This window comes from Linepithema humile, chromosome 4 (genome assembly GCF_040581485.1).
Source record: "Linepithema humile isolate Giens D197 chromosome 4, Lhum_UNIL_v1.0, whole genome shotgun sequence".
Classification (NCBI taxonomy): domain Eukaryota; kingdom Metazoa; phylum Arthropoda; class Insecta; order Hymenoptera; family Formicidae; genus Linepithema; species Linepithema humile.
In genome coordinates, this window is record NC_090131.1 from 29,213,214 (window position 1) to 29,239,055 (window position 25,842).

Here is a 25,842-nt window from a genome sequence, read left to right on the forward strand (position 1 = left end):
TTTACAACTATCCACTTTTGCTTTCCAGTCACGGTGACGACATTTGATAACGCAACTCTACCACCGTCTCATCGTACTTCAGTAATAATTATAAATCTCACGCGATGTCCGTAACTTCGAAGCGTAAATGACACACTTCGATGTAAGCGAGTGAAGTGATTAGTTGTACAGGCTATGCTTTATGACGGCGTTTTTAACTCGAATAATTTTATGACTGTTAACGGCCACTTAACAACTCTTATTATCTTCCATTTACCGTAGACGTCGTTTCGGTCATGGCTGCGGTTGAAATATGCTGATACTAATGCACGCGCAGTAATTAGTTAACAATTAATATGTAAAACAGCTCGTCGTGAGGAGAGATAAATTAATCGTCGTATTTTGTACTTATCGTGCAATTAAATTAATTCTTTTAGCTACACCTTCAGAAAGGATTAAATATGAAGATAAGCATGAAATTGTGTCATTGCTATTATCAATTAAAAGTATATTTAAATGTGAGCTTTACGATTGCTTTAATAACGTCCAATGTCCAAAAATAATGTTCACTTTTTTAAATTCAGATATTATGTTACAAAGTCAATGTATTCTACCATATATAAATCATTCTATTTTTGTATATTAATTAATATGAACACATGTCCGACGTAAATCATTAAAATTTATGGAAAAATGTGCGACAGTAAATATCACAAGATAGCGTTACGCAGTAGTAATCGTAGTTACGTTAGCAGCAATCGAATTACACACGAGATTGTAATTGATTGAGAATTGATAGCTTCTTTTCTGTTTCGCTACTTCAGCGATAACACTAAAACCAACATCGATATGTTATCAATTATTTTTTCACATTTCTTGAATTTTCCATTAATCAATAGCCAGCTACTGCATTTAATTATTTTTAAACGCTTGTACTTATTTTTTACTTTGAATATTTTCTTTTACAAAAAGCAATCTGCACGAAAAACCATATTGCCATAAACTGTAAATTTAAGAAGTATAACACTGAGTTGCCGAATTTTTATTAAAACAGTAACGTGAATAGTTATATACTTGTTCCATATAAAATAAAATTATACATTCTGTGGAGGTTTCGATTTTAAAGCATACTTACTTAATTAACGTATATAATGAATATACATGTTCTAATTTTAATCATAAATAAAGCATAAAAATTATTCCAAATTGACAATACTGGTGCAGTTTTCATAAAAAAGAATTAGCACAATCGATATTTAACTTGAAATGAATATATCACATACACATACACATGGTCTGTTAAATTTTGATAATATAAAAATTAAGAAAACAAATGGTTAATGTCAAAATATTACTGCTCTTTTATCTCTATCAGCTTACTTAATGAGATGCCCACCTGTCCTTTGCAAACCATTTAAGCTCATTGCACATATCCACATTAAGTCAATGAGTTGCATTTTGTAATAACATTCGTGATCACAGTCGCGAAACTTTGAATCATTTTCGGGCAAGATTAATTTAACAGAAAGCACAGAGCGATCTTGTACTCATAAAAAACCTAAACGTTATCTACGAGATTAACGGATCAGCACGGTCGAGTACTTGGTCGAATAGAGACTATCCGTAATCGAGAACACAGCACTATGCGAAAGATGCGGATGGTGGGAGGATCGAAAATAAGTTCTATAACGTTCATCAAACAATTATTTTTTTAAGCGGTGTAATAAATGGAAAAATATAAGAAAAAAGAATTTCTCGCTCTAGAAAGAAATGTTTAATTAATGTTCTTAAGCGATTCTTAAGCTTTTTAAGGATAGAAAAAATATAGCAGGATATCTACGCGTGTTTGATTGCACAAAATAAGAACAAAATTTTGGAAAAAAAATTTAAAAAAATTTTTTTCACAGTTCTTCGATTTTTCTGAACAAAAAAAAATTCTCTACAAATTCCAAGTTTTTCTTTCAAGTATAAAACAACCTAAATAAAAAAATAAAATTGGAATTGATACAAAAAAATCCAATGTCTTTTAATTCGTTTTTAATGCAAGGCCATTCGATCACGAAATGTATTTGTGTTACATTTCGTGACTCGTGCCTAGCTGTGTTAATGAATCTGTTTAATTGGCAACTAAACACTAATAGCAGCATGATTAATCTTTTTAGCCATCCAGAATTCGATTGGAGAAAAATATTAAATTTGTTTGTAAAGAAACCAATATATAGATTAACGTATGTTCTAATAACATATTTTTATAACTTTCGCAAATTATTTTAAATTAATATGGATGCTTTTATTTCTATATTAACACTGTTTATTGAAATTTTATATAAACACACTTTTTTTTTGTGGTGGTATTTAAGAGAAAGCAATTTAATTCAGAAGAAAAAAGAAGATATGATACAAAACATAATACATATATTTCTTTTTGACATTCTCGGAACATTTATGCGTGATATAAATATTGTATTCGTCTATTGTTACAAGGTATATCATCACATAAAATTATGGTATATAGTACTCTTTTGATAGTTGCTCATTTGTATAATAAATCTGAATATAAAATAATCTATGTAATAAAGTTATACAATATAATAAACTATGTTTATTTGAAATGTGACATCAAAAATAACTCTATATAGGTATAAAGATACAGATAACCGTACTCTCAGCACATCTGACGATATTTTGACTGAAAAAGAGGTTCCCGAGGAAGATACATAAATATATCGCGCTCAATAACTACAGATATATAAATGAAAAATGTAATATAGTAATATATAATATATATATTATATATATTTTCTTTCGCGCATACACTTTCAGGTAAGGCACTGCCTTTAATTCAAAAACGTAATCGACAATCTGTAGATATTTATTTACTCGGCACACTTTTCTCGGTGAATCTTATATTCAGAGTATGAAAATCGGTATAATTTTTCACTGAGATTAGATTTCAATGCTTTAGATACATGAAAACAAATACCGCACGTTTCTTTAAAATCTTTTTTCCAGCTGTCTATTAGATCAGAAATTGAATTAATCAAAATCATGTCAGATGTCTTAGGGCTGCCGTAGTGATGTGACAGTCACGTCATTACGTGCGCGCATCTCCTGCAATTGTTTTTGGTGACGAAACTGTTGCATGACAAAAGTCACCTGTATGCAATAGCCCTTATTTCCATTAATAAATATTGAAATAATCTTTTATAGTATATTAATTATCATTCATCGTTAAAAAATTTATATTTCTATTGTGTATTTCTATTTAGTAAATTTACTAAATAACTGATACAAAAATTAGAGCTATCATAGTTGGATATGTAAAGTCTCGAAAAATTCGAATTCTAAAACTTTTGAAAACATGGTTTTTCTAATATATATATATATAAATTACATATATATGCCAGCATATATACATATATAGCGTATACGTGACGCAAGACGTTATTACGGCTGTGTTCCGAAATTCACTGCCAGTACTGAAAATCTATAATTTACGTTACGTATATTGTAGATTTTCAGTACTGAAAATCTATAGTTTACGTTACGTATATTGTAGATTTTCAGTACTGGCAGTGAATTTCGGAACGCAGCCAAAATCTCTTGATTATATTCTTTTTCGAAATTTTACATATTCATCGTTGTCCTTATAATTAAAGAACAAAAAAATCTACAAGAATCAGAATTGTCCGTTCATTATACCCTGTTAATCTGAAGAGAGTTTGAAAGTGTAGCAAAATGTATTTGCGTATTTTGTGTATTAATTTATATCTTTTGCATTCAAACATCCATACTTCTGATTCTCTTAGCCTTTTTTGTTTGTTCTTAAGAATTGTACGTTACGACTTATAATTAAATATAGTTTAACATTATTATTTTCCATTTGCTTATTTGATTTTGCGCTGATATTAAAACTACATCCATGAATGTTAACAATTGTTAACATTTAATGATCAAAACTATCTTACACTTACAACGTCACGTTTTCCTTTTGGCCGCACACTAGTTCCAATCAAATTCTATATCCTCAATCTTTATATTTAATCCTTCGAACGGTGTATCAATACTGGGATCGTCGAAATTTTCGTCCAGATCAATTTTCTGTAATTCAATTCAAAATTTCAAATGCAAACCAATTTTTATAAAAGAAAAACAATAACAAAAATTTATTATCTAAAATTCGAAAAATTAAGACTAAAAAAACAAATGTCTAGAAATAAATCTACTACACAAAATTCTTATGCACAAACCTGTAATGCAGCAATTTGAGAAGAATCTCCTACCAACAAAATTTGTGATTCTTTATCATTCGCATCGTCAATTATTTTAGAAGCCTGGCTCTGTTTGTCTTTTCCTAATTGCTTGTGCTAAATTTAATTGAAATCAATTAGTTGCACAATTATGTCAACTATGTAATTGTAGAGTAAATAAGTCGAGTTTTTTCTGCATCATACTCACATTCTCTTTGGTATTCTTTTTTTTATTTTTATTCTGACTAGAAGGTTCAAGAGAATCTTGTAAAGATACATCGTTATTATCATCACTATCAATCAATGCGTGAGCTGTTCTTTTGTGCATCAATAGAGTACTACTTTGGCGATACCTTCTAGAGCACAGTGGGCATTCGAATGGGCGTTGTGATGTATGCACCTAAAAAAATAAAAATACTTTCATGAACATACTTCATTAGTACCGTAATTATATTTCTAACTTTCAAAGAATTGCAGTCCTTTTTAAAATATTTTGTGCAGATTTCACACTAGAAAACAATGTATTAAGTTCCTTGGAAAGTTTTAAAAGTTTTTTTTATAAAAATAAAATTAAAAAATTCTAAAGATTGATATCTGCAATCGAGAACAAAAATTAATATCAATAAATAATATACAATACTTACTAGGTGATGTTTATACAGACTAGAGTACTCGGTAAACCTTCTACCGCAGTTTTCTATGGAGCAAACATAAGGCTTCTCACCAGAGTGTATTCGTATGTGGTTTTTGTAATTTGTCGCGCTGGCGAACGCTTTGCCGCATGTTGGCTGTGTACATTTATATGGTCGTTCACCAGTATGTGTCCTTACATGAACCTGATAAACATGAGATCTTCATTACTCGAATACTTCGAATTCAAATACTGACTATATATTGTGCATCCATACCTTTCTGATATTACTTGTAGTAAATGATCGGCCGCAACCCTCGAACGGACATACAAAAGGACGTTCACCTGTGTGAGTTCTCACGTGTTTCAGTAGATCGCCCGATGTTTTGAAACTCTTGTTACACGTTTCGGTTGTACACTTATATGGTTTCTCACCGGTATGCGTTCGCAAGTGAGCTTTCAAACTGTATCCTGTCGAAAAGCTCTTCTTACACTTTGGATGTGTACATCTGTACGGCCTCTGACCGGTATGTGAACGTTCATGGACCTGCAACATAAAAAGTTAAATTAATAATTTAAACAGTCGCATCTGTGTTTCAAGAAATTTAATGCTTTTATATTTATCCACGCAATTCCGAATTATTTGTGAATGAACTCAAAAAATTAATTACCTTAAGATGGTGAGGCGTGCTGTAAACCTTTGAACATCCATCTCTGGGGCAAGGATATCTAATTTTTGCATCGGATAATTTGTTGATTAAAATCTTGGATTCTTTCTTCTTTAACTTTCCATCTTTGATTTCCCATACACTTTCGCCAACATCCACATGGCCTGCTACCATATAAGCTGTGCCATTGATAAATTCTACTTGAGAATATGTATTTTCTACATCTTCGGTAGCCATGTCTTCAGTTTGTACAAGGGCAGATGAATCTAATTCCAATTGAAGAGTTTTGCCATCGCCGAGTTCCGACAATCCTCGCAATAGTATGGTGTCTCCATTTCTAAGTGTTGTTTGCAGTGTTTGTGTCTTGAAGTCTGGATCTACAAATATATAACTTTTACTTTATATTCTATAAATAACTTGATAAAATAGAAGAAAACAATAAGAGGTTAAAGAGTAAGAGAAGTTAAAAATAAAGATGTTAAAAATCAGAAAATAGTGCAGAGCTAATGTTTTGCAAATTATACAACAGTGCTGCACACTTCACCACTCTTTAAGAACGACCAGGAACAATCTTGAAAAGGCCTAACTAGGTGAAAGAAAAGGTCTAACCTGGTGAAGGAAAAGGCATAGCTAGAAAAGGGCAGAAAACTTCTCACAACTGCTCTTCACAGGATTAGTAAAACTCATATTTAATCATCTGAACAGCTCTGCTCTATAGTTCCTTTATGCTATCTAAAATAAAATTCAGAGTATAAACTCAAGTTGCTACTAACCAATGTCAATGAGATTATTGGTAACAAAAGCTTGAGTTCCATCAGACAATGTAATCGTGGTCACCATTGTGCCAAGTAGTTGATCATCCAATATAAGTTCTTGTACTTGTTGGCCAATGTTATTCTCAGCATCCTGATTGACCATGACTGAGAGACACTCCAGAATATCTGGATTGGTCTGAAACAAAATCTTACACAATATAAGAGTATGATAAAGAAAATGATCATTAGATCAGCAAAATACAAATATTCAATAACAAAAATCTCATAAATATAAAGCTAATCGTTCGCTGTTACTACAAGATCTTACACAATATAAGAGTATAGTAAACAAAATAATCGTTAGATCAGCAAAATACAAATGTTCAATAACAAAAATCTCATAAATATAAAGCTAATCGTTCGCTGTTACTACAATGTCAATCTATTTTTTGACATTATATCGATGAAGTAAAAATTTAGATAAAATTGTTGCACAGTATTACCTCAGGCAAGTTTATCTCCTCCTGACCCGCAGTGCAGTCCAGAGAATCTGCATCTTGTGCCGACATAATCCCTCACGACAGTGCCGCAGCTGCAATCAAACAACATTTCTCGCTGACAGACGTCAAATAACAGGAGGATACTGTCGTGTTCCGCTTGCAATTTCTTCAAGCCCGCGCGCTAATAAATAACGTCGCATGTGTATCAAATGTCGCGGCTTCTCGCGTAATACCGGATCAACGACTGATCGCCTGGCAACTGTCGATTGCTCGTTATTGCCGGACAAATATGTGGTATCCGCGCAGGATTGACATTTCGAAGGGAAATCAAAACGCGCGGTGCCGCGAAACGCATCTCGCACCACGAAACTCGCCATCTTCGCGCACAGACCGTGCCGCGAAACGAAAAGCCGATATATCACGATGCGTCCGCGACAAAACCTTTCGTGACAACGCGTTGCGACGCGAACACGTGCACGACACAGCGCGCTCACTCGCTCGCAATGAATTGAATTTTCGTCGACGCCCCGGTACGCCAATACACCACAAAGAATCTTGGGAAATATTACCCATGAACTCGGCCACCCGCGAAATCCTCATGCGATTAGCGCGCGGTGAACCGGAACTTATGAGACGACCATCTTGTCAGAGTAGCAAACGCGCGCTCTTATTTGAACGTTTGAAAGTTTGTGAAGAAAGTCACTGTACAATATAATACAAGCAATATATTGCGCTTCTTTTATTAGTTATAATATTTATTCCCGAATGAAACCATTTCATTTTTATTCATTTCTTGCCACTGAAAATAAGAGACATTTTAGTGTTTAATTTAAGTAAAATAATTTATGTGAAATTTTAGATTCAAGCTGACGTTATTACAAAGAACTTTTTCTAATACAATTGATTATTTAGAATATTTTCATCTTTAACGATATATTTATATAATATATGCAAATTTGTCAACATAAACATGTGTATTCGCGCAAAGACATAGTAACATTGTTATTGTGATAATCCAATATGTAATCGCTAATTTGATAGCGTAATTCAACCCTTGCGGTTGTTTTGCGTAACCGCAGAAAAAAATGTAGCGCGTTCGCGAATGCATTTTGCAAACATTTTTTTTTTTTTTATTGCGGCGCGCGACCTAAAGTCGAGATGAAAGTTTTCGCCATGATCTCCCACGAGTCGGCGGGATCCTTATTACTCCAGGAGCCTTCGCAAAAGTTGAGCTACGCAGGTGGGGTATATGATGTATGTAGCGAGAAGGGAGAGATGCTGAAATTCATGCACACTATTACCGTTGCCGCCGTGACGTTCTCTAACTCGAATTGGATCAGTTCCTTAGCACACATTCACGAGACCTGACCAGATCCTAAAACTCCTGCTCGCGAGAAAAAAAGGATCCCCGCGGAAACAGTGATCCGAGTGCGTGCACAGTGACTCGCTTGTCAAAATTTCGATTGGTATCTCAACGATCGATTGCGAAGGCGGGAAGATGACGGTGGGTGGAATAAAGTTTAAAAAGTTGTATTTCATCAAGATCTTCTATTTAACAGCATTTAAAAAATAACTAAACTTGAAATATCAAAACGCATTGTAGTGATCTCGAGACATATAAAATGTTCAGAAAACAATAGCGATTCTAGGCTTGAATTGAGAAAAATGAGATTAAAATTGCAAATAACTTTCTGTAGAGTTACACATGTTATGTGAATTAATGAAATCTGACATTTAATTAGTTTTGATATTTTTATTGGTAAAAGAAAAGAATAATTTAAACCACTATTGTGATCTAAAAAGTTATAAGCAATAGACTTGATGATATACTTCACGTAATTAATTAAAGAAAATGAGAAAATAATTTATGGACTGTGCTTATGAATTATTGTGTGCGCGTATATCGATGTAATTTTTTTATATAACTTGCTCTTTCTTCATCAAATCATATCACGAAAACGGGATCGCTCTCAATTTACAGCAACGGTAATAAGTTACAGCAATTCATGCGTTTCCTTTTTACTTGCACGTGTCCTGTACGAATATATCTTTCTACACGAAATATTTTAACGTAACGATAATATGTAAAAGCTTAATTTTGATTGACAATTTGCAAATCGACGAATTTACACAAAGTTTCATACAAAAGTTACATTATCTTTCCGAGATTCGATTCTCTCACCGCGAATTCCATTGTCGCAAAACCGGCTTAACCGATCGATAATCTATCAATGCAAGAATCGTTACTTATGCACGTGAGATTTCCGCACTGCTGAGTTTCAAATACCGATTCAATAGCAACCGCGAGTATGCTCGCAGGTGAAGGTAAGCGGATAGGAAGGGAAGGCGAAAGGGTGGTTTAACGCATCGTCTAGTATGTGTGTGTCCGAACCTTCTCCTCCTCCAAGTCGCTCGTATGCACGCGCGTGAATGCGTTTTATCGTAGAGTAGGTGACTGATGTAATAGTACACAGTAATCGATGGAATGCGGAGATATAATGTAATTGCTGTCACGAAAATCTGCTTTCCAAATGCACAATGTAGCTGATCCTTCTGAGAAAACTTCTTGACTTTTGTTTCTCAAAAGATTGTTGCGCATAAAATATCGGTATTATCAGTATAATTGATTTGTATAATAATCAATGATAAAAAAAACGTCCAAATAACGAGCGATGAAACATAAACATTGTAAATCAATTGCATCATGTATTGATCTAATTTTAATTCTTTTGACAATTCATCCAATTAATTTATTACGATATTAATGGATTTTTTTACGTATTAATAATGTATCACTTATGAAAATGATACCTCAAAAAGTAATCTTAATATTGAAATTTCAAAAACAATTATTATTATGTAACTTCCTGCCACATTATAAGATTACGAATTACGTATGCGATTCACATAGAATGAATTTTAGAAACATACTCGCCTTGACACACTTTCCACGATACGTATTTTGTGCAGTTGTTTTCTGCATCGAGTGTAATTCATCAAAAAGAAGATATCTCAGTTGTTATCGCACATATCATGACACAGAAACCTTCACCTCGAACTACTTCATGAATAAAAGCGCAAATTCCAGTAAATAGTCTTACATAATGATTAAATGCACAAATAAATGTCTTCACTTAGTAAGATTGCATATGTGGAATATATAAATTTGCAAACTGCATAAATAATTTTGTCGCAAAATTATTAGTGGCTTTAAGAAGCCGAAGCGAGTCTTACAATGACATTGACAGCTTAGTTCGCAAGCAAATTTTTACGCCGTAGACACGCTATACAGAAAATGTCTCAAAAGTGGAGCGCATAATATGGCATAATTTTTATCTTTTAAGAAATTAACGAAATTTGTTTACGAAAGCTATTCAACGATATTCACAATACGCGATTTCAGCAATCGCGCATTGTAGTTGGGCGATATAATTTTTTGTGAGTCTGGAATTACGTGCGTTCTCACAGACATATCGTGTTTTGTAACACGCTCTACGAAATCCAGAACAAATCGAGAAATTCCAAAAATTCTATTTTACATAGATTTCACTGTGGCAACAGCTTAAATATGTAATTGTGCGTGTTTATTGTTGAGACCAGTGAACAATGTGATAGTAATTGAATACAAGACAATTCCCACTCCAAGTTACAGATAAAAGTACATAAAACTTAATTTTAATTTCAGGCAACAGTGGTGTTATTGCTTCTCACGGTTACAGTAGCTTATTCTCTGCCGCTCGCCAATGTGCACGTGAAATTCGTGTCGCCTCCCAATGTGTACGAGCACAGCATTACGACAGATGGTTAGGCATCTATTGCGCAAAAATTTTATATTGCACTAAGTTGATGTATTTAACTAGTTCATTCCTCTTCAGGCGATCAAACGCTAGCGCAAAACTCATTCATCTCGATTGGCCGAAGAAGCGCAACGAAGCGTATCAAGAATAACGGTGACTATTTTATTTTTTTTTACTTGTATGATTAATGATGGTATAATTAATTCAGAACAATTGATATAAGACTAATATTTGTTATCGTAAATAATTTATGAATTTAAAGTCAATGAAAACTCGTGAATCGAGTACAGATTGACAAATGATTAAAGATTCGCGAAATTAATATTATTAATTGATAATTTTATCAATTAAATTATATGTTTCAGTTTAAATGATATAGATTTTCTAAACAATATACATTTCTGGAGAGAAAAATGATTTATATTTATGTTTTATCTTTGCAGATTACGGTCATAGAACGAATTTGCGGCAAAATCACTTACAACATGCGATACCAGTAACGAATTCCGGAAGCGCCGAAGCTCTTTGGCCAGTTGGCGTTTTCTTGCCGCCAGTTGATGTCAATGATCTCGGATATAGTTGGCACGAGACGCAGCGCGAGCTTCCCAATTTCTACAAATCGTCAGGTAAAAGTATTTTTCCGTCGACAATTTTATGTTAACTTGAAATTTATTTATATCTATTTGTTTCTTATTACACAATCAAATATACACTTGTTTCAAATAATACAATAATTTGATTTTGATAATCTGTTACGAGTACATGATTTATTCGTCAGAACAGTGGCTTCTACAATCAAGTATAAATACTAAATAAATTTGTTACGTTTTTATAGGAAAATTATAAAAATGTTATTTATCAGAATACTTTTGTCAAATGAGAATAACCGTTTGTTTCACGATTTCTGTCAAGAGAATTCAGTCTCTCACAAGAAATAACAGCATTTTATTTTATACTTTTGTATAATTGCTTTTCGCTGATTGCAGGACGAGATCCGTATTTATTAACTGGTCGTGAAGCAATGACGGCTGTCAAATATCTTTACAGCCTAGGCGAATTATTCTTCGACAATTACCCGCACACGAAAGCACTGTTGCGAAATCAGGAAGAGAGGAGACGAAACGGTCTGCACGGACATGTTCTGAGCAGTCTAAATCCCAGATCTCCGTTTTACAGGAAAGGTGCCAGTCGTAATTAAGCTAAGAGTGATCGGATTGAAAAGTTATTTATACTCAAACTGGCGAAAAATTTTTGTGCATAAGCTTAATCTTACTTATTAATACGTAACATTTTTTACTAAACCGTTTAAAGAATTTTGTAATATATTGAGAAACAAAATATAAAGAATTAAAAAGTAAAATATGTTTTTATGAAAAGAGCAATGACGTGTTTGACTGCTTAAATCTTTAAAACCGATAATATAAAGCATGCCGTCAATAAAATCAATGTCGAATAATTGATTTCTCGAAAATTGATCTTAAATGATAAAAATTAATTACACGAATTTTCGTAAGCAAATACAAATTATTGAAATTGCAACACTCTCGTATATCTAACAATTTATATTTATGAATTGATTTCTGAATATATAAGCAAGAAAAGAAAGAAGAGTAATTGATTAAGTGACGATTGACGCGCGCAAAATCATAAATTTCTAAATTAATACGAGAGAGAAATTGCTGTAATATCAATAAATTGTATTGAATCACAAAATTGTTCTACAATTATAAGCTAAAATACAAATATAAATGCATCTAATACTCAAATACAATCTCACTTGTGATATGATTACTTTATAATATGCATTATAAAAAAGAACACATTATTGCACACACATCCACGAGATTCATATCGTCGATTCTCGTGGAAATTTATACGTATTCAACAAAGAACTCGCCGAGAGCTCGATCACTTTACTCTGTTCATGACAGAATAATGTCATTTGTATCTTCAAATGAGCCACCGTGCTAGATATATTGCTGTCGCTATCAAAACATTACTGGCAATGCTCGTCCTCGTTGTTTTGTTGCAAAAATCTCCGTAGCAGAGGCACATGTAAACTTTCTTGTAATTCCACACAGTATAAGCGCATCTCTCTTCGGTGTCGTCAGGGCCGCGTTGAAAGCATAATCTCTGTGTAGCGGTACCGTATTCTGTAATATGATTTTATTAGAATTTTTTACAATCCAGAATACAATTTTACTTTTTTTAGAAAATTTTTATCGCAAAAAAAAATGTTGGGTTGTCAAATATCAATGTAAAAAATATTTTTTGTTAGTTGAAAAAGATCTATAATATATATTATTAATGTAAACTTGAGAAGAAATGTTTATTGCATTTTTTTTATCATACACGCAATTAATAACTCTCTTTTTTTCTCACGCGGAACAAGAGAGAAAGAGTGTATTACTAAATATAAATTTGTTGAAACTAAAATAATTCACCGTTATTTAAATTTGGACTTTCGATGATTTTTCCGCACCATCCAGAGACGCATGGCACTACGTCTATGCCTTTTTCAAACGTGATCTGCGTAGAATTCATAGTGAAAGGATCCTTGCAGGAACCCAATTCTCCTCTCGACCTACAGCTTACGCATCTTCGAAGAATGCCTGTAAAAGTGAATGCGACTGTCACTTTTACTCGGTATCGCTCGGTCATCATTTTACTCATCTCGCACAATAGATCAGGATTTTTAATACATGTAGGATTTTTTTTACTTTAGTTTACACAACACATTGAGGTAAACAAACGCGTATAACGTGCAAATTAATTTAACAAAAAATCAATTTATATTTGAATGAAATAGCTAATTTTGTTTGTAAACTGCATAGCAATAGACGTGACGCACATTTGCAATTTTACATTATCATAAAAACCATGAGAAAGATCGTAGAGATCGAAGCTTACCAGCGCTTTCTCGAAGCGCGACTATGGAGAAAGTCACGAGGATCACTTGGACGCTTGCTCGAAATTTCATCCTATTTTATTTCTAATATCGGTTTAGCTTATTTATAATTAATTCACTGGTCAATTAAAGAGCACTGCAGATAAGAAGCCGGGAGCTACAATGAGACACAGCCATTTTGGAACTAACTTAACTGTCTTTAGACGGACACGTACACCTCTTAACTATCTCTACCAGTTCCCCCTTTCACTCGGCTTTAAGGTCATCGTATGCCGAGGAAGATTGGATCGCAGAAAACATGCAAGAGAGACAGCCAAGAAGACCGTGCAATGTTCTCGACCGATAACCGGTCTGTTGCACAACGGTAAGACATTAATAAATTGATCAACGATAGTACTGAAAGCGCGTAATTGTGTATAATAAAAAGGCAACGTAATTGTGAGATCAGCGGGGCGACCAAAATTTAAATATTATAACTTTAACAATTTAATATTCTTTTAATAAATTCTTAATTCTTAAATTTTAGTAGATATTATTTTGTATGTGAGGATAAAATTAAATTTCATATTTATGAGGTAATAAATAGTACAAAGTAAGAATTTAATCTAACATAATATTTTATTACAGATATATATAATATTTTACTACAGATTATTAGAGATATTATGGAGAGATGTATGTGAGGATAAAATAAAATTTTATGCTTACAAGGTAATAAATAGTACAAAGTGAAAATTTAAATCTAATCCAACATAATATTTTATTACATTTGTCATATACAATTGTAATAAAGTATGCCAATATATTATAACATTAAAAATTATTCAATATCTTCTACTAAAGAATCATTCTGTGGCAAAAGCTGAAATTTATCTCTTTGTCGGTAGGCCATTATTACACCTGCGCAGTAACAGAACAAAGTCAAAAAAATTATAACTCCCAAGTAGCTCAAATGCCGAAAGAAAGCTGTAAAAAACGGTAAGAACGCCTGTGAATAAAACACTTTTATGAATGTAGAGGTGTTAATAATAATTTTACGATTAAAGAAATCCAGAGACAAAATCTATTTAACGAAAAATTTGCGATGCGCCATTAGTATGCACGAATGCAAGTGTGCTATGCACGCATAAAAGTCACCGCGCACCCATACATTCGGTCGCGCTGCTCTGCCGCGTCGAGACGTCCGAGTATTTAAAATTTAGCAATTTTTAAACCGCTGTAACTCGACGAAAAATCGTAAACAAAAAATTAAAAAAGCATTTGAAAGCTTGAAGTTTGTATTTTCATGTGATTTTAGTTGTCTTTTTATCGAGTTTTAACTAACCTTGTGTCAAAAAACGAGTCTTGGACACAATAATGATTTTCAAGCGCATCATGCTGATGTTATCTACATAACAGACATAATTGCCCTGCATCTCTTTGGACACATCTATAAAAAATATAAAATATAATAAAATATGATAAAAGACATGAAATCTTACCATGCGGTTGGGTAAATAAACGAATATACAGAATGTAATTTAACATGTAGGAAACATTTTAAGAATAAATTTAGCATGAAAAACAATACAATAAGTTCATATAAATTTCAATTTGATTTTGCCTTGTTTCTGAGTTATACTTTTTTAAAAAGTTTTACATATTTCGACATAAGTTATTATTTTATGTAATTAATATTACATCACCTGTTAAATAGAGCGTTGAGAAAGTGTCTACCATCATTCGAGCCTCTGTATTTTTTTCGCGAAATGACCGACTTGTTCCCTTTTTCAAGGTAAGCGCGTCTTTTTTCCAAATTACTTGCGATGCTGTACTCGATCTATGTCAAAAATATCTCGTTTTTTCTTTTTACTTTTCATATCTACTTATATGAGTATAAAGATTACTCTGGACAAGCAATGACGAGATGCGCGCCTTCGGCGAGAACATATCGCTTCTTATATCGAAACTTCTCGCCTTTTCGTCCTTTCTTCAGTGGACATTTCTTACAAAATTCTTTTAAGATAAATTCTGGCAAGTATCGTACAATACGACTGATACTAGGAAATTCATCTTGAAGCAGAATGGATCTAAAATTGCGTTATTAAAATAGTGTTATTAAAATCGATTAAATTAATGTGCAAAAAATTTTTTTAATTGAACAATAAAAACACTACTATTTACTTGCAGGGAAGTATTGGAGATTCTCGAAAAAAGCGTACAATAGTCGAGTCGTTTCTTTTTATCATTGTCTGAGAAATGATATAATAAAAACTCTAATAAAGTGAGTAATAAAATCGTAATTATATGTGATCCTCCCGTAAGAAATCCTGCTTATAACAAAGATCAACTTTTCAATAAAAACGCATTTAAAGTTTAATAAAAAATAAATAGTTTGTGGATATTACGAACCCAAAACTTTCGTTGTGAACTGCATTTCTTCGGAGAGGATTACACATATAAAATATAAAATAATATGTATAAAGAAATTATAATTCATCGAAACAATGAAATGAGATAAATATAACACTCGCCGAATTTATATTGCGCTTTAATCGGCAGTAGCCTCTGCTGGTTTTAATTCCGCGGCTATTAACGCACTGCTTACACGGACTCCAAGGACCCCATTCGGATATTACTTGAAGAGTTACTCCTTCCTCACGAATTTCGACCAAGTCCGTCATTTGCGAGACCTGTATATGCAACTGCATCTTTTATACAGCTACGTTTATTAAATGTAAATCGAAAAGTTGTAAAAATGTAGATAAGTTGAACTGAACGATGCAACAGAAATGAAATATAGGTTACTTTATGTATTATTTATCATGTTAAACTAGAAGCTAATTAACTCACTGAAAATCTCATAGTGACAGGCCACAAATATGTTTCGCGATATTTCTCCCATTCAGTTATATTCCCTTCTTCCACAAATGTGCCGCTAATATCTTTGAGAATTGCTATTAAAGAATAATCTGTATTTGGCAACATCATAATACACAAAAAAATTAGAATAAAATAAATATTGAATAATTAAAAAAATATTATTGACAATATGCAATGGAAATATTATTAATATCGTATAATTGATTGACTAAACATTTTCAATTGTAACAAATTGTCGTTAAAAAAGCTAAGGAGAGATAAAAAAATATTCTCAATATATTGTAATGTAATAAAATGTTTATATAATAATATATCATTTATTATTATCTGTTTTACGTTCGATTCTGTAATTATATTTATTTTCATCCTTCTGCTCTTCTTCTCCGTGACATCGATAAATGCCAGCGTCAGCTACTGAAAAGCTTCTGATGACTAGAGAAAAATCTGGCGTTGTGTAGATTCTACTGTACGAAATATTGTTATCCATCCCCAGCTCGACTTTTTTTTCTGGTCTTTCTCGATACCGTTCTTGATAGTACCAAATTTTTTGTTGGACTTCTTCGTCCTCGTTGCTTCTATAGAATCAGATCTTCAATGATTTATTTACAGTACTTCAAAAATATTTCTCCTGTACAATCTTATTACATTTGTAAGCTCTGTAGAATAGTTTCACTAATAATCCCTATTTGATTAATTATACACGTTACAATGTCTTACCAATAACGACATGTTAGCACAATAGTCGTGTCATTTTCGGCACTGACAAGCAAATATTCGTCGTTCTCTTCAGATGTAATTAATCTGTCTTTATTTCTGCAATATTTATTAACGTTTGCAAAGATATCGTCAATTGGAATACAGTTTGTGCATGTTAAAAATATTATCATAACCCAAATGAGATACATAATTTGTTTATTGTCTTGAGTGAAATTGAAATATGTTAAAAAAGTGTGATTTAAAGCACCGCTTGAAGTAAGGTAACATTTATAATATTAAAATATATGAGTCACATATGTATAATTCTTTCATTTTATTTCTAAAAAAATATACTATAGCTTGTAAATTTAACTACATTAATTACTTATTAAATTAACTACATCAATTTCAATCCAAACAATTAAATATTTTTATCAAAATATAAAGCATTTTAAAAGAATATTAAAAAAATTAATTAGTACAAAAGGTTATAATTTCTAGGTCTTAATTATTTTTTATATCATTATTTAAAATATTCTGTTTATTTTACAATATTTCTCTATTTTAGAATTAAATAATTCCACTTTGACATATTTTTTCGTATCATCAAAAGTATAGAGATATTTTAAGCGATTAGATGCATAATATTTTGCACATTAACATCTTATGAAGTTATAAAACTTCTTAATTCATCAAGCGAGAAAATCCGTCAATTTTTATCCTTTTGAATTTTCGCGCTAACAAAACTTGAGAACAATGCGCGCAAGCAGCGACTCCGGAAACAGTGGAAAGGAACCGACCGAATCTAATCACGCAGATGGCGGAATATGAATCCCGAATCGGAAGTACGTATGTACCCATGATGCATCACTGATGTCAACATGGCGGACGTAGTTGAAAGTGAGTAAACTTTAACTTATTTTCGAGGAAATTATTAGGACGCCCGGCTACGATGGCCGTTGGAAATTAGGCTCGGCGGAATTCGCGTTCCCGATTTATCGATCCGGTAGATCGCGCACCCGCTGACGCGTTCGCCTCGGTCACAATCGCTGTTCGAACAGCAATCGTGAGCGTATCGGGTTTAAAATTTCAAAAATCGCCAACATACGATTCAAGCGGGACGATCGTGATCCTTGGGATAGCGATACTCGGATGTCCGGGTCGAAGGCGAGATGTCCACATTTCGCACCGCGACCTGCCGTTCAACGGCGGTCGCGCAACGCGAGTTCGGTCGCCCGTTCGAACGTTACCCGCGCAGACTGTTTACCAAACACTCGAGTTTGGTTATGTCGCTTCTGTCGTATGAATATCTCGTACGGTAGATATTTTCGCGAGTCACTACAAACTTGCGAATTTTATGTCGACGTTCCGACGCTCAACGCTTGAATTTCTCTTCGAGAAATACAAAGCCTCATGCTCGCGAGGAGATGGAAGTGCGTCTCCTTGTTTTCTACAATGAGTCAATTCAGCTTTTTTTTTAAGTTTCTAACAAATGTATGTCTGATGTATTGAAGCTTGTTATACACTTACATGCATATTTATTAAGTTTCAATGAAATTCTATTTTTATTCTTTCACGATATAAATTTTTTGTGTATGTTATTACTGATTTTTCTTAATATGAGCAATGAAGTAATTTTTTAGAGCATTGGTTGTTACGTCTATAGATCACTCTAGAATACAATATTTACATTTTGATTTTAAGAAATTTATTTAATCACACTTATGTATACAAAATTTGTTTTGCAGGTGAATCTGCAGAAGCGTTGCTATCTATAAAGAATGGCGGGTATCCAGCAGTGGATGAAATTAAAACAGAGATAATGGATGATGATATAATGGACATGGACGATCAGCAAATTTCAAATCATTCGATAGATCCATCGGATCTACAAATGGATACAGAGGAGTTAGAACCGATACCGGAATTAGGACCAGCTGCTTTAGGTTTACAAAGGGTAGGCACTCAACCGCCTGCTAAACCAAACCCACCGACCCAACCTGTACAAGCATTAAATCGCAGAGGGATGCCAGTAAGAATCAGAAAAAAGAATAAATTATTTTACGATGATGTTTTAATTAATCATCCACACCACAGGTAAATTGTTATTTTGTGATAATATCTAAATAAATAGCAAAGTAGACTCAGTTAATTAATTGAATGTGCAATAATCATATTTACAGAGTTAAGAAGGATCCTTTAAGCATAGAAGCTAAACAGTCTCCTAGGAAGATGTTACGATCACCAATGAAGAGGCAAGGAAAGATGATGAGTGATCAGAAGAAAGGCACAGGCTCACTTTTGCAACACTCGACAACACCAGTTAAGCAAGAGAAGGACTTCGATAAGCCACCACAACCTGCATCACCTGATCGTAGAATAGGACAAAAAATTGGCATGAGACTGAGAAATTTATTAAAGCTGCCAAAGGCACATAAATGGGTGTGTTATGAATGGTTCTACAGCAATATTGACAAGTATGTATAAAATAATTATATTAAAGCGATTAATGTTGATAGAAATATAAAGTTATATGGAAAAATATGAAAACATCAATGTGGAAATATATAACGATCACTTTACCATAATATTTTTGCAGAGTGTTATTCGAGGGTGATAACGACTTCATGATATGTCTGAAGGAATCATTTCCGCAATTGAAAACTCGCAAGCTTACTCGCGTGGAATGGTGTAAAATTCGAAGGATGATGGGCAAGCCACGTAGATGTTCACAATCGTTCTTTGAGGAGGAGAGACGCGAGCTTGAAAGAAAGAGGCATAAGATACGATTGCTGCAGCAAAGAAAAACAGCAGACATAAGCAGTTATAAGGATTTACCATCCGAAATACCGTTACAGTTAGTGATTGGTACAAAAGTGACGGCAAGATTGAGAAAACCGCAAGACGGATTGTTCACTGGGAGCATCGATGCCGTCGACACTAGTAATAATACATACAGAATTACATTTGAGAGAGCTGGACTTGGAACACACAGTGTGCCTGATTACGAAGTCTTGGTACGTCTTGTTTTTCGTGTGTCAAAACTCCTTTGAGTTTGCTTTAATGTGTGTATTTTTATTTTACAGTCAAACGAACCACCTGAAACAATCAGCGTCGCATCGTTCGCTCAAAAGTTCAGACCACGACCTTTACAATACGTACCGACATCGCCGTACTCGATGAAATTATCACCGCGACTTACCAATGATCCTTTAATATCCAATGCCTCGGTGTCTCTGCCGAAAAAATCCCATACCGGTGGCACTATGAATGGTTATCCGATGAGATTACTCGAGTTAATGGTGAAGGTGAATAAAATATTAGCAGCTAAGAAAACGAAAATCACGAAGTTGAAGGAAATGAACGGAGAAGTTGAGAAGAGACATTCTTTTGGAGAATTGTTGCCTTCTGATTTCGAACGAAAATACGCAGGGTAAGACATATATATATATAATTCGTCATATTGTGTATTTTATTTATATATTTATTTTTATGCCGTCTTATTGTTTTCAGAATTGTCGTTGAATTGGAAAGAATGAACGGCGCTCTACAAGACTTTCTGAATGAGATACAAGAGTTGTGTCAAGAGATGGCACCCGAGCCCAGCGTAGCGGCGATGTTAGCACCGTCGCATCTGCGAGAAAAGTGCAAGCAGGAAGCGGCGGATATGGTTGCTCGAAATAATATGATGAACGACAAAGAGCCGGGAAAGATGAATCAGTTGATAACGGATTTGACTGCACTTATGTTACAAGTGAAAGTAAGATAAATTGATATATTAGATACGCAAGTTTCTACTGTATTCATATGTCTGACACTAAAGATGGCTTTCTTCTCACAGAGTTTATCGGATTCTAATCGAAATGCGTACGAGCTGAAAGTGTTACAAGGTACTATGGAGCAAATAAGAGCGAAGCTTAGTCCACAGAATCAAGAAGTATTTCAAAATTGCGTAGAAATTCATATGCAACACATTCAATTAGGCCTAGGACAGATAGGTGCTCTAACGCCGTTTATGGCACAAAGAACTTGAAAGAGACACCGTCGTACAAATATTCTTACGAAATGTACAGTGTAATTGATGAATATTACGGGCAATCACGGCACCAGGATTTTTTTATAAAAGAAAACAAGAAATCAAACTTTATTTTCTCATCTCTCGTGTATAGGCCATGTTATATTATATTGTTATGTAAATCGCATGTTCACACGTATATAGGATTTAAGCAATTATATTAGTTTTGTAAATACATACGCAAAAAAAAATTAAGGACGGAAGTCCTTGATTTTTTTTAAGAATGTATTTCCGGACTTGTTCTTTAATCTCACAGTACACTCACAAGATACTTAGAGGAACAATATGTGTATTGTTGAATATTGCTGAATATATTAATATCTTAAAACATAAATATCTAAATATATTAATGTTTCAGATTTTTACATATTATATGTATATTTCGATTATATTTATAAACAGCAACGCTATGGAATCGAATGCAACGGTAGTGTACAAATTGCGAAATACTAAAAACAAAGTATTTCTCTGATATCTAAAAAAATTTCTATCCTTGTGTAATGGATTTATACAAATTATGTACTATAAAAAAATATTTATAAAACCAGTGCAAGGATAATTTAAAAGTTGCAGGTAATTATAATTAATTATAATTAATTATAGTAGAAGTTCTATTAATTATAATAGTTTATCGTAATCTAACAAGAAATAAGAATGTTTTTTTAATCTTTTTGCATTTTAAAATCACTCGTAGCGATATTATTTTTCTCGCGTATTATATGCAAAGATTACAAATTCATTTAATATATTCCTTGTATATTTATATATTTGTATATGCGAGGATATGTATATAAATATACTCGTATATACTCGTATATGATCCAAAGAAAATATACTTTTGATTAAAGACATGTTCAGAATACAAATAATTTCACTAAATACGTCTAATAAATGTATATCAAATTAACAGTAAAAATTTGATATATATAAATCAGAATCTTACGAGTACTAAAATAAATGTCTCCTTATCCCGTACATTCATCGATTTTCAAATATGTGCAATCTATTTCATATCATTACCTAAATTGTGTTCACTATATGATGTAATATTAGTCAAATTCGTAGAATTATATTTTTTATCTTACAATAATTATAATTATAGTACAAGTCCATCAAAGAATCCCTTTCATAAAAAGAATACTGTGAAGATATCAGGCAATTTCATATAATTTCCAGTTTCTTTGCACTCTTATATAATTAATAGTATAGGATATTTGAATATTACACGAACAGGTTGCCTGTTTTATAATATACATTGTATTTTTACTATGTACATATATATTTCCAATGTATCAGTTACATCATTGCTTACAACCACTAGCAACGCTCATTCCGAAGTGTCACATCTGTATAAATCGGGATATCCTTTCAGAATCTACTAAATTATTATCTTTTACTAGACAGGACCTAATAAGGAGACGAGGATACATTAATTACACTTTTGTACAGTATTTGCGAATGAAGTAACAGCGAAGAAAAATTTTTCTAATAGAGTCCCTCTGTTTATTTCAAATTTACTCGTAACGTGTTTAAAGTCTTCTTTTAGGCGATTGCAAAATTTATATTTTTTAAGATAAAAAAAAAAGTTCGATGCAAAATTTACATTTAATAATGAACAAATATTTCATTACGTATGAATTAAGATTTATATTTAACCTTTTAGTACCTGCGTGATAGATAATTGCAGTTGCTCTTCAGTAAGAAATACAAATCGACTTTTGAAGCAATTATCATAATTTGATCTTATATTCCAAGTCGTCTTAAATGTGACCTAAAATTCGTGGTCAAATTAAAAACTTTTTTTACATTTGCAATTCTAAACTCGTGTAACATTTTAAAGATTAAAGTAAAAACGATTTGGAATATAAGGCAGGTTTATAAAAATGTTTCCACCGCCGACTTGTGTTCCTTGCTAAAAAGTGATCTATAGAATACATGTAATCGTTGAATCAAATTGTCTCGTTTTAGCGAGTACTGGAGTTAATCACTATCTATAAAAATCAATGCAATTCAGTAATTGTAATGTTATAGGGAACCATTAGAAGGGAAGATTCAGTGCTCGATCTGCAAGAATTCGCATTCTTTTCTTGCATATGAGGTCAAAGAAATGGCTTTCTGCAGATTCGCGAATTATTTGCGATTATTTCTTGCACGACTTTTTACTTTTTATGTGTATTTAGTGTTTCAAGTAGCTCATCCGCGGCCTCGCTAGTTTTCACTCTTAAGAGGACTGGAACTGGTGACGGCGAAGAGTCCGGCATTGGTAAGCAGACCAACATTATCGTGTTCTTATTCATACGCTTAATCGGAATACTTTGGGTCAACAGGGTATTAAGTAACAAATTACCCAAAGCAGTATCGGCACGTACTATTAACTGCGTTTTACCATTTGGTGTCGGTTTTAGGTACAGCATCCCGACACCTCTGTCACCGAAATTGCCATCTTTCTTCACGAAGACCTTACATCTGAAAAGGAAAAGTTATCACGGTCGTTTAATAATTATTTATGTTATAATATCAGAATAACTTGAACCATTGATGTACCTTTGTTCATAAATTGCGCCTTCTTCAGTTACCGGTTTAAAATCTGGCTTCGGCGGTTCTTCATCTTCTTCGTCCTTATTTTCATTGTCCTCAGAATCTTGTGGCTTGACCGTTTGTGGTGCAAATGAGAACGGCTTTGCACTGTAAATCGTCAATATCTATATTTGTATCTCGCTTAATTTAACAAGCTTTAATCAAATTGACAAATAAATTACCTTCCGAAGCTAAATCCAGCAGTTATATTGCTGGTGGTGGAACTCTGTCCGAAACTAAAAGTGGAAGCTGGAAAAGTGGGAGCTACAGATTTCACGGTGGATTTCGCTTCTTCCTCGTCAGTCTTCCCATCATTTGAAGTGGTAGAAGGTTTGTGTAAGAATGGATTATTTTCCGGGTTGCCAAATATACTCTTACTGGCAACATTTGACTCCATTTTTTCGAAAATGGGTCTACTTTTATCAGCAGTTACGTCTACATTACTAAACATAGATTTAGGGGAATTCTCTGTTTTTTGTTCTGTATTACTGAATATTAATTTGGTAGATGCAGCAATGTTAGAAAACAATATCGACTTCTCGGGTTTCCATTCTGTTGCTGTTGTTGAAGCAGACTTTGCATTAGCGTTTGAATTAGCAAAGGAAGAATTGTCAAGTTTCTTTTCAATATTTTTATCTTTTTCGTTATCGTTTTGTCGAACCTGTGTCACATGTGGAATATGCGAAGTTTGTTTAGAGCTCTCTTCTTTCGATGTAATCTCTTTCAAATATTTCTCGTAATCCCTAAAAATAGGTGTTAATATACAAAAAGGATTCTCATCTACGTGAGTTTTTATCCACGTAGCAACGCTTTCGTTCAATCCCTTCAGCTTCGCATAATAATCTGAGGAGTGACTCTTTGTCTTTTCATTTTCTTGCCCAGTCAAAACTTTCTTGCTGGAACGTGTGCTGGACAGTGTTTGCACTTTAGCAGTACCTTCTGTCTTATTTGCATCGTTTTCAGCAGTTTTAGGAGCACCATTAGCTGCGATATTTTTACTACTTGTATTTACAGTCATTGTTGGTGCAACAGAAGTCGTACTAGAAGTGGCGCTTGTATTAGCTAGAAAACTAAATAGAGATGAAACAGGAGGGTTTGTTACAGGAGTAGTTTTAAAACCTGCAAATGTCCCAAATGCGCTTTTTGAATCAGTTCCCTGCAATCGAGTTTATATAAAATAGTAATTAATACAAATATAATCCATACAAAAGAATCAAATCATATACTTACATCCCTCATTGGCGGCAAACGACGTTTCGCCGCTTTTATAATTCTTTTCTCCAGTATATCACTCGACGCTTTCGCAAATGTCCCTGCCTCCTCTGGTTCATTTTCTTCGTTCCAGTTGTCATGATTCAGCTCTGTTGTTGCTGATCGTTTGCTTGCCATTTCTTTCATTTATTGTGCTGTACAAGAAAAAAAGACTAAATTGTAATACAAAATAAGCATGTTATTTATCTAAAAATAAAAACAAAATTTTGATAGACTTAATATGACTGATTCCTTTGAAAAATGTTACAACCAACATTTTTTATTAAAAGTAAAATAAAGACAAGATTGTAATTTATATATATCGTCACTATTAATTCTCAATCGTTTGGGTGCAGTCAATGGATCACAATATATTTTCTAAGTATAAAATTTTTAAGTCTTAAACATGACTGTATATGTTAAAAATAATAAGTGCTGCTGCTTTGCAAAAAGATACTATTTTAAAAATAAAACATAATACTTAAGCTTTGTAAACTTCGATTATGTATAAAATTTATTATTTAAAATTATTGTTAATACAATTTCTCAAACTAGGTTATGTTACAATGTATAGTGATATCCCCGGTAAGGAGCATTTCATACGTACCTCGCCAACTAACTGTCCTCTTGGCAGGCGTCTTGGCGCAAACGATTTTATTCTCTCGGTGATTGAACAATATTCGGAAACGAGATGTAAAGGTCACTGCATAATCTCACGGCTGCGGACAACGGGGATATCGATTTTTATTGCGCTTACCTAAAATCGAAGGAATTGAAATGTTTGCCGCGACAATCTCGTCTCATGCTATTTCGTACGCGGCAATTGGTGCCAATTGCTGCATAGCGATTTTATTATTATTATTCCACCAGTAATTTCTAGTGACTTTTCTGCC

The 25,842-nt window shown here is 33.2% G+C and overlaps 6 protein-coding genes across 14 annotated transcripts; 2 read left to right on the top strand and 4 right to left on the bottom strand.

Annotated features, from left to right (window-relative positions):
- Window positions 1–2,374: 2,374 nt before the first annotated feature.
- On the bottom strand, window positions 2,375–7,463 carry LOC105673424 (zinc finger protein 76-like). 6 transcript variants are annotated; one of them, XM_067354204.1, is made up of 9 exons: window positions 7,353–7,463; window positions 6,787–6,875; window positions 6,302–6,479; window positions 5,532–5,905; window positions 5,138–5,407; window positions 4,874–5,065; window positions 4,438–4,629; window positions 4,230–4,346; window positions 2,375–4,080 (listed from the first exon to the last, which is right to left on the bottom strand). In XM_067354204.1, the coding sequence occupies exons 2-9, from the start codon at window positions 6,850–6,852 to the stop codon at window positions 3,982–3,984; spliced, it is 1,488 nt and encodes a 495-aa protein (XP_067210305.1). In that variant the 5' UTR covers window positions 6,853–6,875; window positions 7,353–7,463; the 3' UTR covers window positions 2,375–3,981. The 6 variants fall into 6 exon arrangements, with proteins under 6 accessions (XP_067210305.1, XP_012224466.1, XP_012224467.1 ...); XM_012369043.2 differs by having other exon boundaries at window positions 6,302–6,491; XM_012369044.2 differs by lacking the exon at window positions 7,353–7,463 and having other exon boundaries at window positions 6,787–7,346.
- Window positions 7,464–7,853: 390 nt separating this feature from the next.
- LOC105673428 (uncharacterized) lies at window positions 7,854–11,818 on the top strand. The gene is made up of 5 exons (XM_012369050.2): window positions 7,854–8,287; window positions 10,469–10,586; window positions 10,659–10,733; window positions 11,024–11,206; window positions 11,567–11,818. The coding sequence occupies exons 1-5, from the start codon at window positions 8,282–8,284 to the stop codon at window positions 11,776–11,778; spliced, it is 594 nt and encodes a 197-aa protein (XP_012224473.1). The 5' UTR covers window positions 7,854–8,281; the 3' UTR covers window positions 11,779–11,818.
- Window positions 11,231–14,033, bottom strand: rtv (QVR superfamily protein rtv). The gene is made up of 3 exons (XM_067354243.1): window positions 13,491–14,033; window positions 13,025–13,192; window positions 11,231–12,733 (listed from the first exon to the last, which is right to left on the bottom strand). Exons 1-3 carry the CDS (start codon window positions 13,558–13,560, stop codon window positions 12,531–12,533), a joined length of 441 nt encoding a protein of 146 aa, XP_067210344.1. The 5' UTR covers window positions 13,561–14,033; the 3' UTR covers window positions 11,231–12,530.
- A 149-nt stretch (window positions 14,034–14,182) lies between these two features.
- Window positions 14,183–16,924, bottom strand: LOC105673302 (QVR superfamily protein rtv). The gene is made up of 8 exons (XM_067354246.1): window positions 16,687–16,924; window positions 16,321–16,424; window positions 16,002–16,160; window positions 15,652–15,719; window positions 15,375–15,557; window positions 15,174–15,307; window positions 14,813–14,917; window positions 14,183–14,454 (listed from the first exon to the last, which is right to left on the bottom strand). Exons 1-8 carry the CDS (start codon window positions 16,835–16,837, stop codon window positions 14,309–14,311), a joined length of 1,050 nt encoding a protein of 349 aa, XP_067210347.1. The 5' UTR covers window positions 16,838–16,924; the 3' UTR covers window positions 14,183–14,308.
- An 894-nt stretch (window positions 16,925–17,818) lies between these two features.
- Window positions 17,819–22,211, top strand: LOC105673396 (protein lin-9 homolog). Of its 3 annotated transcripts, none has more exons than XM_012369000.2 (7): window positions 17,819–17,946; window positions 18,795–19,143; window positions 19,230–19,523; window positions 19,646–20,063; window positions 20,133–20,479; window positions 20,560–20,806; window positions 20,888–22,211. In XM_012369000.2, the coding sequence occupies exons 1-7, from the start codon at window positions 17,928–17,930 to the stop codon at window positions 21,077–21,079; spliced, it is 1,866 nt and encodes a 621-aa protein (XP_012224423.1). In that variant the 5' UTR covers window positions 17,819–17,927; the 3' UTR covers window positions 21,080–22,211. The 3 variants fall into 3 exon arrangements, with proteins under 3 accessions (XP_012224423.1, XP_012224422.1, XP_012224424.1); XM_012368999.2 differs by lacking the exon at window positions 17,819–17,946 and adding an exon at window positions 17,984–18,479; XM_012369001.2 differs by lacking the exon at window positions 17,819–17,946 and adding an exon at window positions 18,402–18,540.
- A 144-nt stretch (window positions 22,212–22,355) lies between these two features.
- Window positions 22,356–25,791, bottom strand: Nup50 (nuclear pore complex protein Nup50). Of its 2 annotated transcripts, none has more exons than XM_012369002.2 (5): window positions 25,557–25,791; window positions 24,929–25,104; window positions 23,881–24,854; window positions 23,666–23,806; window positions 22,356–23,587 (listed from the first exon to the last, which is right to left on the bottom strand). In XM_012369002.2, exons 2-5 carry the CDS (start codon window positions 25,094–25,096, stop codon window positions 23,281–23,283), a joined length of 1,590 nt encoding a protein of 529 aa, XP_012224425.1. In that variant the 5' UTR covers window positions 25,097–25,104; window positions 25,557–25,791; the 3' UTR covers window positions 22,356–23,280. The 2 variants fall into 2 exon arrangements, with proteins under 2 accessions (XP_012224425.1, XP_012224426.1); XM_012369003.2 differs by lacking the exon at window positions 25,557–25,791 and adding an exon at window positions 25,431–25,523.
- Between the last annotated feature and the right edge of the window lie 51 nt (window positions 25,792–25,842).